A 12,499-nucleotide genomic window follows, 5' to 3' on the forward strand; every position below is an offset into this window, starting at 1 on the left:
TCTTTCCCTCTTTGGTGAAATTTTGTCCATTTTTAATTTTGTTGTTTGAATTCTCATTATTGAGTTGTAAAATTTCTGTATGTATTCTGTATATGAGGCAGTCCTTTTTAAGATACATATTTTCCAAATATTTTCTGCCAGTCTGTGGCTGGTTTTTTTCATTTTTTTAAGTGTCATTCAAAGAACAGAAGTTTTTAAATGTTGATGAAGTCCATTATGTAAGTTTTTTCTTTTATGTTTTATGCTTTTTATGTCTTCTCTAAGACATCTTTGCCTAACCCAAGGTCATAAAGATTTTCTTGTATGAAGTTCTTCTAGAAATTTTATAGTTTTAGGTTTTACATTTATGTCTATGATACATTTTGAATTCACTTTTATATGAAGTGTAAGGTTCATTGTTTTGCAGATGGATGAACATTTGTGCCTATACTCTCTGTTGTAAAGGCTATTATTTCTCTATTGAATTACCTTGTTATCTTTCTTGGAAATCAGTTGTTGAAAATCATCTATGGGGGTCTATTTCTGGACCGCATTCTTTTCACTGACTTCCAGACTTGTCCCTATGCCAATACCATATCTTGATTACTGAATTTTTATGCAATCTTGAATTTAGGTTATATGAATCCTCCAACTTTGTTCTCTTTTCACAGTCGTTCTGGCTCTTCTAGGTCTTTTGCCTTTGCATATACACTTTAAAATTAGTCTGTCAATTTCTACCAAAATCCTGCTGGGAGTTTAATAGGTGTTGAGCCTAATAAAATTTGGGGAGAATTGACATCTGAACAGTATTGAGTGTTTTAATCTACAGGCATGATATATCTTTCCATTTGTGAAAATCTTTGATATTATTCATCAATTTTTGTAGCACACAGCATACAGACCTTGCATGTATTTTGTTAGATTTGTACCTGTGGATTCCATGTTTACTGATGCTAATTTAAATGGTATTCCTTTTAAAAATATTCCTATTTCCAATTTTTGTTGCTGTTATATAGAAACATATCTGTATTGATCTTTTATTCTATGACCTTACCAACCTTACTTGTTACATCTAGTAGGGTTTTTGTTTGTGTGTGTGTGTGGATTCCTTTTGTAGATTGCTATGTAGGAAGTCATGTTGTCTGTGAAAACAGATGGTTTACTTTTTTCCTTTGTAATGTGTATGTCTTTTTCTTGTTTTATTTCACTGGTTAAAACCTCAGTACAATGTTAAATAGATAGAAGTAAAAAAAAAAAAGAAGCGAGTAGAGTGGACATCCTTGTTTTTTTGCTGATCTTGGGGGAAAGTATTCAGTCTTTCACTATTAAGTGTATTAGCTATAAATTTTATAGATACTTTATCAGGTTGAGGACATTTCCTTTTATTTGGAGTGGATTTTATTTGCTAGTATTTTCATTAAGATTTTTTCCATCTATGTCCATAAAGAATATTGGTCTGTACTTTTTTCTTGGAATGTCTTTGTCTGGGTTAGTAGTATCAGAGTAATGCTGGTCTCAAAATGGATTGGGAAGTTTTTACTCTTCTGTTATCAGGAAGAATTTGTGTAGAGTTGTTATTTATTTTACACGTTTGACAGAATTCTTTATTGAAGCCATCTGGTGTTAAGATTTTTTTTTGTGGGAAGGTTTAGAGGTATGATTAAATTACTTCATTAGACAAGAGGCTATTCAGGTTATCTATGTCTTAGTAAGTGAGCTTTGATAGGTTGTCTTCCAAAGAATTTGTCGATTTCACCTAAGGTTTCAAATTTATTGCTATAAAAATTTCTATAATATTACTATATCTTTTTTCATGTATGTAGGATATATAATAATTCTTTCCTCTTTCATTCTTGCTGTTGGGAATTTCTGTCTTTTTTCTCATGATCACTCTGACTAGAGATTTATCAATTTTATTAGCTTTTCAAAGAACTAGTGTTTGATCTTATTGCATATCTTTATTATTATTGTTTTCAATTTCACTGATTCCTGCTTTTATCCTTATTATTTTCTTCCTTTTGCTTGCTTTGGATTTAATTTGCTCTTCTTTTCTAGTTTCTTAAGGTGGGATCCTGGATTACTGATTTGAGAGTCTCTTGTCTAAACTAAGCATTTAATAAATTCTCCTCTAAACTTTAGCTGTAACCCCAAATTTTGATATTGTATTTTTATTTTTACTCAGTTAAACATATTTTCTAATTTTCCTTTTATTTCTTCTTGACCCAAGGGTTATTTAGAGGTATATTGTTTAATTTTCAAACATTTGTGGATTTTCCAGATATTCTTTTGCTAATTTCTGTTTTAATTCTTTTGTGTTTAGAGGAAGTAGTTTGTATGATTTCAATCCTTTTATCTTTTAAAAAAAAAGATTTTATTGGGGAATTGGGGTAGGGGAACAGTGTTGGGGAATTGGGGAAGAGGACCACCAAGTTGTTGTTCTTCAGTCTTCGTTGTGGAGGGCGCCAGTTGCCATCTGGCTTCCCCTCAGCAGCTTGTGGCCTCTAAGCACAAGGTGTTGTGTTCAATCTTAGTTGCCGGTGGGCATAGCCACCATCCCATGCAGGAGTCAAACCAGCAGCCGTGTTGTTAAGAGCGCACACTCTATCCACTGAGCCATCCGGGTGGCTGCTCAGCTCAAGGTGCCGAGTTCAGTCTTAGTTGCGGGTGGGCATAGCCCACCATCTATCAGGCAATCTTGTTGTTAAACCAGCTGAGCCATCCTGTCACCTGTTGGCAGCTCAGCGACAGCTCAGCTCAGGTGCAGTGTCACTGGCCCATGTGGCAATCAAAGTGGCGGCCCTGTTGCTCAGAGCTCGTGCTCTTAAGCCAGCTCTTAACCAACTGAGCCACTCGGCCGGCTGTCCTTTTATCTTTTTTGAAATTTATTTTATGACCCAGAATATGTGGTCTGTCTTGGTGAATGCTTCATGTACATGTGATATGTATTCTGTCATTGAATGGAATGTTTTACAAATGTCAATTATATTAAGTTGGTTTATAATCCTAAGTGAAGTTTGAATGATATGTTGGAATTAGCTAGAGGGCAAAATGTAGGAATAGGCACAGAAATATGATATTATAGAGGATAGTCCAATGCATTCATTTTTAGTTGAGGAAAGTATGGCCCAGGGCGATGATACAACTTGTCCAAAGTCACATACTTGTTTGTGCCACATGTTCAGTTTCCTGAATAGGCTTTAGAGGTAATCGAGTTCATCAAGATGTTTTCCCCAGGAGTCGTGAACTAAGCTGGTCTTGACTTGGATTTTGATGACAAAGAAGTTTGAAAATGGCTCTGTTCAAGGTGGGAATTTGGAGAATTTGTTGAACTGCTTACGTGGACCGTGTGTAATGGCAGGAGTTTTCGTGTTTAGTTTAAGTGGTTGAACTTTGTATTAATAACAACAGCAATTGTATACCCTTTAATTATTTGGGTATCCTTTTACATTTACACAATCCTTTTACACACACACAATGACCTGGGGCCTTTTGAAGATCATGTGAGCAAGTTTTGTTATTTTCCTCAGTATTTCAGTGAAAAAAAAAAGGAAGTTCAGAGAGATTAAGTAATTTGCTAAAGGTCACACAGTGATTGATGGATTTAGGCTATTGCTTGTTTCATTACTCAGACTATATGTTTTAATCATTTCGCTAACTCAAGTCAGCTGTCTAAAAAATTGTACTTAAAATACAAAGTCATGGTTGGATTAATAGAGTTCTATAGTCTGTAATCTCCATATTAGGATTCTACCACAATTTTTGTTGTAATTTGTAATTAATGAGGAAAGGATAGTATATCCACCCTCATTAGCATAATATAATAGTTCTGTATGTACGTAGTAGTGTGGAATATGTTTTTTTAAGCATGTTTTTCTTTTTTATTACTTTGAAAACAAAGGGAGCTTTGTAGAGCTTTATGATTGCCTGATTCTGATACATTATTAGATTCCCCCCCAATATTGTTCATGTCTAATTTTTTTTTTAAGATTTTTTTTTAATTGGGGAATTGGGGGGATGGGAACAGTGCTGGGGAATTGGGGGAAGGGGAACAGACAAGTTGCTGTCGTTTTGTTCTTCATTCTAGTTGTGGAGGACGTTGCTTCACTGGCCCAACTTGGCACCATCATTGCGCTCTTTCTGGGCGAGGCATATCAGTCGCCGGCTTCTGGATGACCGCTCAACTGCGGCTGCTGGCCGCTCACGCTGGCTGCTGGCTACACACGGTAGCCCATGGCAACCCACTGCCACAGGGACTGCAGCCTACGCCGTCGCCGGCAACTCACGGCAGCCCAGCTCCAGGTTGAGCTGTTGTTCAGCATCTTAGCTGTGGAGGGCAGTGTAACTAGTCCTCATATGTGGGATCCGAACCGGGGCTCTCTGGCATCCCAAGCCAGTTCTTAATCATCACGCCACTCGGCCGGCCCTGTTCATGTCTAATTTTTAAAAGTACTTTCAGATTCAATTATCTCATTTAATCTTTATGATACCCCTGTAAAATAGAGCAAGGAGTGTTTTCTGTTTATGGCTGATGAGGGAATTAGAGCATGGACCACTGACATTGGTTATCTACTATACTCATATATTGGATAGAATGCTAGGCACTAGGGCTTAAAGATAAACAAGTAAGGGTTCCTTACTAAACAGTTGTAGTTTGAATTAGAACCCAGATCACTTGATTATTTTTTTTTTAGCCCACTATCTTCAAGTACTAGACCAAGTTGTCTCTTATTTTCAGCAAACTAATTTAATACCATCTTCATGAAGCTTATTCTCTGAGTTTACCTTCATATTAAATTTGCTCCTGATCGCAGTCCTTCTCCCTTCTTCAATAATAATTTTGTTCCAATTTTAAAAGTAATACATGTTCTTTGTAGACAATTTGGAAAAAATTTAAAAGCACAGAGTAGAGAATAAAAAATCATGGATAATGCTTCTGCCCAGCGACAACCATTGTTACCATTTAATGCATATAATTTTAAACCTTTTTTTTGCCCTAGGTATATATGTGTATACAATATTTTATGTTTGTAAAATTTCAGGTACCTTGTAATCTTGAAATTGATTTTGTGACACTTTCTCTTTTCTCTCATAAAATGAAATACTTCTTGAGATTGGTTTATAGTTTTCAGTATTAATTTATTATTGCAGACTCATCTTTTGGTAGTTGTGTATTCAGCTGAGTAAATGATGAAGGCGAACAGGGAGCATATGATTAATTTTGCTCTAATAACAGAGGTAGGACATATGGAAGTCAGATGAACATTCATTGGAATTTTCTGCTGCTGGCTTTGGCTTTTCTGTCTGTAGCGAGACAAAGGAGATGGAATATCTGTTCTGGCAGTCCTTGTCCTTCCTCAACTTGAACGTCACTTAATCTTTTACTGAAGAGGCTAAAATTTCTTTCGCCACAACTCTTTCTGATAAGTAACTAAATCTATTTTCATGTTTCACAATTGGATGCTTCATACTATTTTGAGTTATTTTTTTAAATTTAGTTCTTCAATTAAAAAATTTTAATTCTCCCACCTTTTGGTTGAAGTTTAATTTGAAGTGGCACTGACTGATTCTCAAATTAGTTGCATTTGAAAGAGTGGTGTGCAGACAATAATTAAGTAGACATGTAAAGACTTCAGGGATTGGATATTATCTTTACACTGTCTTTTTGAAAGTAGAAAATATTAATTTTTTTTCTAGATCTTCATATTTTTTAAAGTATTTTATAGATTAACTGGATTGTGTTTTCTCTGAGATAAGTGAATGTATGGTATGCCTCTGAATGTACTTTAGGAATCATCTTTCCATAACAACCTCAAGAAGTGTTTGTGGAAAATCTGTGTGAATGATGGTGCCTGTCATCTCCTGTGATGGTTTTGTGAGACCTTTGACCAAAGCAGGAAACTCTCAGTTGATTACTTTGTCTGGTGATAGTGACTTGTTTTCCGCTGGCTTGTTACATACATCCAGCTGGCTTTTCAGCATTTAGGTGTCCTGTTGTACCTCATTCTCTGATGGTATTAAAACTTGATTGGAATGAGAAGAATTAATAGTATGTTTTCCTCTTCTCTTAGATTCATGCCCGCAACCAAAATGAAATAATTTTTGGGCTGAATGATGGCTACTATGGTGCTCCATTTGAACATAAGGTAAGAGGATGTTCGAAGTGCTATGAATTTTGTTTAATGCGGGTGTGCCTTGACTTATAGGGTAAAATGCTCTGTGTAAACCATGTTTGAAGTATCATTGTAAGTTTGTTGTTTACTGTGGCTTAGGGTAAAAGCCTTTTAAGATGAAAACTTGTTTTGTAACTACCCCAATTCATCTGTTCTGAATCCAGATTATCTTCATTTTCCTAAAAGAAAATCTGAACCGTTTTTTCTTATCTACATAATTCTTTGGGAGTTAAGAATGGTGAATTTTGATTAGATGCAATACAATTTTATTAAATGTTTCAGATAGCTTTTCACAACTTTCAGTTCATTTAAGAAACTATGAGTCAAGTTATATATATATATATATATATATATATATATATATATATATATATATATATAGAGAGAGAGAGAGAGAGAGAGAGAGAGAGAGAGAAAGTCAGCTCTATATATCTAAAGGTGATTAGAGAGGAGAGGAAGGAGAATCCAAGTACCTACTATCTATGGTACTATGCCAGGTGATTCATGATCTTTATTCCACTTAATAATAGCTACAAACCAATGAGGTAAGTTCTCTATATTATTTGCTCTTAGTGGTCATGCTACTTCATAATTCTTGGTTGTCTTAAATGCTATTGCTAGAATGCTCCATTCATTCAACAACTATTCATTAAGCACCTGTTGAATGTCAGCTACTTGACTTTTAGGTTACAATCCAGAGGATGAGTGGAAGTGAACTATGTGGAGGGAGCGGGGGTTGAATGGAGAACATTCCAGGCAAAGGAAGGTAACGTGCTGGAAGGCTGTGTAGTGGATCAGGCCATGGTGAGTTTTAGGGACTGAATGAAGGTCAGTGATGAGGGAGAAGGATACCTGATGAGGCTGGGAAGGTGGGTAGGGACCACGTCTTACAGAACCTTTTATAGAATTTTGTCCTAATAGCAGTGGAGTGTGTTGAAGGATTTTTAGCCCGGCAGAGATATAGATTTGTGTTTTAATAATTTCACTCTGACTGCAATAAGGACTGATTGGAAAAGAGACTCAAATACGTGTAGGAAGACAGTAAGAGGACCTTCCAGTATACTTTGGAACAACAGGGTTGTGGTAGAATAGAGAGAAGATGGATTTAAGAAAGTTTTAGGAGGTGAAACCATTAGGACTTGGTATGGTTTGAATTTGGGGTATAAGGAAAAAGGAGGTGTTAAGGATGACTTCTGGGTTTCTGGCTAGGGTAAACGTGCCAGCCACTGAAAAAACTAAGGGACGCTGGCGGAAGACCGGGATTGGTGGAGGCAGATCCTGAGTTGAGAATTGATCGTATGGACTTTGAGATGCCTTCAGGGTAGCCACATGTAGATGTTAAGTAGGCATTTGGCTATATGAGTCGAGTTAGAGGAGAGAAGTGAGTTAGAGATGTAAGTATGGGGCCAATGGCAAATAGTCAGTGAAGCCTCGAGTACAGATAAGATAGACTAAGGACAGGCTGTACAGTGAGAAAAAAGGGGCTTAGTAACCAAGCCTTGATGACTTCTAGCTGTTAAAGACCAAATAGAGGAAGGGCATTGGAAAAGGTGACTGAGAAGGAGTGGTGAGAGACAAATAAGGAAAAGAGAGTGAAATCTCTTGTGTACTCTCTGAGGCCAAAGAGAGAGGTTTTTGTTTTGTTTTGGTTTTTTCCTTTTAAGGAGAAGGAGTGGACAAATAAAATGAGAACTGGAAATTGCCCATTGGATTTGGCATAATGGAAGCTATTCTTGGTGACTTCTTCAAAACTCAGTTAAGGCTTTGATAAGCTTTTCTCCTTTATTATAAAGTCATCTTCTGAGATCCTGTAGTATATCCAAACCTTACGTATACCTTTGACATAGGTATATGAGGTAAGACAATTTTAAGTTTGTGAACTCATCCTAGAAAAAGTGCTACATACCTCATTGCTGAATATCATTACAGTCACCTTCAAAGTACTCCCCTTGGGAAGATGTGCACAGATGCCAGCGCCTAGCTCACCCTTCAAAGCAGTTTTGGAACTCTCTTTCTGGAATGGCCATCAGAGCTGTTGTCATAGAAGTATACTTCCTTCCAAATTGAACCTCCCCCCACAAAAAAAAACAAAAACAAGAAAAAATGAAGCAAAACTGGGACCTATCCCTTACAGGGACAAAACCTGATCCTGCATGCCCAGAGCGGAATGTGTGTGTGTTTTAGACAGGCTGTTCCTGAACGGGAAGGGGGCAGAAAGGACTGAGGCAGCCGTGCTCAGTTTCATCTTGCAAGCTCAACAATCAGATAAGTCATCGGCGGGTCCTGGGGAGGAGTGTGTGAAGGATGCAGAAAAACTGGAAATAGTCTATTTATGACCTTCTCCCTTGGGAAATGGACTGGGAAGTATTTCTCCTGTGTGGAAACTTAATGTGCCAGCCACTATTCTAAGTGTTCTACATATTTTACCTTCTTTAAACCTCACAGTTGTGCTTGTATAGAAGAGGAGTTGGCACAGATCAGTTTCCCAAGATGACACAGCTGCTAAGCGGCAGAGCTGAGATTCAAGACCAAATGGTCAATAAATGTTTATTGAATATATGATTGTCATAAGTGGTACATATTATTCTATAGTCCTTCAGTTAATAAGTTTTGTAAACTTATAAGTCCCACTTATCTTGCCCCGTATCAGCTTTCAAATGAACATCTGACATAGAGGCAGAACCTTAAAAAGCATTTATTTTTTTCTTTTTTAAAAAATCATGGTTTCTTGTCAAGATGGCTTTGTAAGTGTACACTTTGACCCCCTCTGCTGCATCAACCAAAAAGCAATGTTTGATGAAATCAGAAATTTAAAGAAGACCTACCTTGTTAAGACAAAGAAACAAGAAGCAAGATAATAATTGTCTTTGAAACAGGAATGGAATAGAAACCCAAAGAAGTGGGTGGAAGCAGGAACATAGTTGGCTGAAAGATGTGCTCGTCTGAACAAAATGAGCACTGAAAGCTGAGAGGGCTCTCTCAAAGACATCTTAGATATCTTTGAGAAACTACAGATCTTTAAGGATAATTTTAAAAGGGAAAATCTTAAAAGCTAGCAGGGAGAAAGGAAATATTACATGAATTAGGCTGACAGCCAATGTCTCATCAGCAACAGTAGATGCCAGAAGAAATATATCTTCAAAGTGCTGTTAACTATTAATGTATAATTCTATTTATTGTGAACTTTCATTCAAGAGTGACAGAGACAGTTTTAAATGCACAAAGATTGCAAGTTTCGTTATCCACATACCCTTTATCTATGCTCTAGTGAATGATGCAGATAGAAGTGATGCCAGAGGGAAGATGTGGGTAGTAACAGCAAGTTACAGCAAGGTGCATAAAAATGGCTCAAACGTTAGTGAATTAACTACTGATTGTAAACTAGTAAACAAACAAAAACTAATATATAGTAAGTTTCTGTGTTTTAAGGTAAAACAAACTAGAACATTGTTATTCAAAGTACAGTCTGTGGACCAGAACTAGTGCAATAACTGTCTGTCACCAGCCTGTGGTGGGCCAAGTATAAAAAGTGAAAATAAATGTTTCAAAACTTTTATAGCAATTTGACATTATTGTGCCTTTGTATTGTATATCACAAAAGTATCAGTTTGCAGGGGACTGAAGGAAAAGCAAATGGTACTTTCCCACAGAGAGCTTGCGAAGCATTGCTCTAGACTACAATAATAAAGCGAGGGAAGGAGTTTAAAGAGTTAAGACTCATCGAAGTTACTGATTTGTTTGGGAGAAGAATAGAGAAACGTGTAGTACAGTGGTAGTGGTAGAAATAAGTCCAAATATGTTTGTATTCACAATAACTGCCAATGGATAGCATATCTGTGTTTGAAATACCTCATGAAGGATTTAAAAAATGCTGAAGCAACAAGGCTGTCAGAACAGGATTGTATTTTAGTAATGTGTGTTCTATACAGGAGAGTAAGAATTACACTCGTGAAGCAATAACTAAAATTTTTGTGGACCGCTTCGTTAGCATTCTTGTTTTTTCACATTAGCTGTAATCAGAAACACTTTTGTTATTACTTCTGATGATTATGTTGCTATTAGTCTTCTCTCTGACCATATTACTTAAAGTGCCTTCAGCCACTATGGGTCTAAAAGATGAAATTATTTATTTGCTCAGAACTTTTGCCTTTTTATCTGTTTCCCAAAAAGGCTTTACTCACTTCTTAAAACTATTGAGTTTTTAGGAACCTAGTAAATGTCTCCACTATCTACTACAATGGACGAGGAGTTTCACTACAAGGCGTATGTTTGGAAACTAATGCATTTGAAAGTCTTTGACTAAAGTATACACTATGGGTTTGAATCTGGTGTTCAGAACCCTCAGCTGGCATTATTAGGGAGTGATATGTTGTTAATTTTATGTAGTAAAATTTCATTTATCTGGTACACAAATGTGGAACTCTTAAATTTTTAACAGCAGTGCCAAGAAATAATTGAATAAATGATGAAAATCTATCTTTTGTTGTAGAAGTGATTCATGTTGTTTTCTGTCAATAAATATCAAGTATCCACTATGTGCCCATTATTAAGCTAGGTACCAAAATGAAAAAGTTAAGTCTTTTTCCCTCCTGTTGTAGGGAAAACCCCAGGTCTTTCCTACCTTGTTTCTCTTTCCTGTGTGTCTCTTTTACTCCTCACACTTCACTTCCATTGCTTCTGGTCCCCAACTGTGTGGAGGTTTCCCCCACACCAACAAGCAATTCTCTGTGACACCAGCTGGGAGCCCTCCCACTGAACTCACTTCTAACACTTCCCACCTGGAGATAGTTTCAGATGACACAGGCTAAGGGCTCAGTCCTACAAGGCTGCCCCCTTGACCCCCACTTCAAATACCATCCACAATCCCAAGTTTTCACCTGTGCTTCTGACCAACCGGCCATAGATTCACGGTTCCAACAACTCCCTCCTTGGGTTTGTTTAATTTGTTAGAGCAGCTCACAGAACTCATGGAAACACTTACTTAGGTTTACCAGTTTATTAAGGATTTGATAAAGGATACAGATGAATAACCAGATGGAAGAGATGCGTAGGGCGAGGTCTGGGAGGGTCCCGAGTACAGGAACTTTTGTCTCTGTGGAGTTGGGGTATGTCACCCTCCCATTGTGTATGTGTTGGCCAACCTGAACCCTCTACTTTTTTTTCCCTTCTTCTCCTCACCTCGCCCCCCACCCCCCGCTCTCTCTCTCTCTCTTTCATCTTTTTTTTTACTTTAAGTATATAAGTACAGTTGGCATACAATTCTTTGTTGGTTATATTAGTTTCGGGTGTACAATGTAGTGATTCAACATTTTTAAACCTTATAATATGATCACCTCACTAATTCTAGTAACCATCCATCACTGTGCAAATGTATCATGATAATATTGACTATGAGTATATTCCCCCTCCCCTTTTCACCCATCCCCTCACCCCCCCCCTTGTGGTAACTGTTTCTATGAGTTTGTTTTTGTTTTGTTTTTATTTGTTTTATTTTTAGATTCCTCATGTAAGTGAAACCATATGGTATTTGTCTTTCCCTGCCTGACCTATTTCACTTAGCTTGCCCTCTAGATCCATCCATAGTGTCACAAATGGCAAGATTTCATTATTTTTTATGGCTGAGTAATATTTCATTGTATATATACCACATCTTCTTTAGCTATTCATCTATTGGTGGACATCTAGGTTGTTTCCAAGTCTTGGCTATTGTAAATAATGCTGCAATGAACATAGGGGTGCATATATCTTTTCAAATTAGTGTTTTCATTTTCTTTGGCTAAATACCCAGAAGTGCAGTTGCTGGGTTGTATAGTATGTCCATTTTCAGTTTTTTGAAGAATCATCATACTGTTTTTGATATCAGTTATTTGGGTCTTGCAGATAACACAGGTGAATGATAGCAAACCTTACATAATTTGAAGAGCACCTTAGGAGTAGGTGTTCTGTTTAATGTTTGGGAACTGTAGAGGGACAGAGAGGAACACTGTTATAGCTTGAAGTTGTGGTGGATGTAGGTTGGGGAATAAGACAAGATGGCCAAGAGTGGTGTTTCCTGGGTGGATTTAATGGCTAGGATGGCAATTGAGAAGACGGGAAGTGAGAGGCTGTTGGGCCCGCCTTTTATCCAGTAGGCTGGAACCCTTTCAGATCCAGGATCAGGAGTTTCGCCTTTAATATAGACACGTAAGATTGTCTTTACATCTACTTTCTGGGAGGATGCTGACAGTTACCTGGGTGCACGCACACTCCTGGTGGTGAAAATTGGGTTTTGGGATCAGATTAATGTGAATTTAATTCCAGGCACTACTGCTGCTTACCTAGAAGAGAGATCTTGGACAAATTGAGTCCTC

General features: G+C 37.2%; 1 protein-coding gene across 1 annotated transcript in view; it reads left to right on the top strand.

The window, feature by feature from the left end:
• UVRAG (UV radiation resistance associated) overlaps window positions 1–12,499 on the top strand; it is a 303,298-nt gene that overhangs the window by 48,951 nt on the left and 241,848 nt on the right. The window contains exon 5 of the mRNA XM_019649399.1: window positions 6,048–6,122. Coding sequence (XP_019504944.1) covers window positions 6,048–6,122 — 75 coding nt within the window. The remainder of the gene's footprint in view (window positions 1–6,047; window positions 6,123–12,499) is intronic.

Source organism: Hipposideros armiger, unplaced genomic scaffold, assembly GCF_001890085.2.
Source record: "Hipposideros armiger isolate ML-2016 unplaced genomic scaffold, ASM189008v1 scaffold_132, whole genome shotgun sequence".
NCBI lineage: Eukaryota > Metazoa > Chordata > Mammalia > Chiroptera > Hipposideridae > Hipposideros > Hipposideros armiger.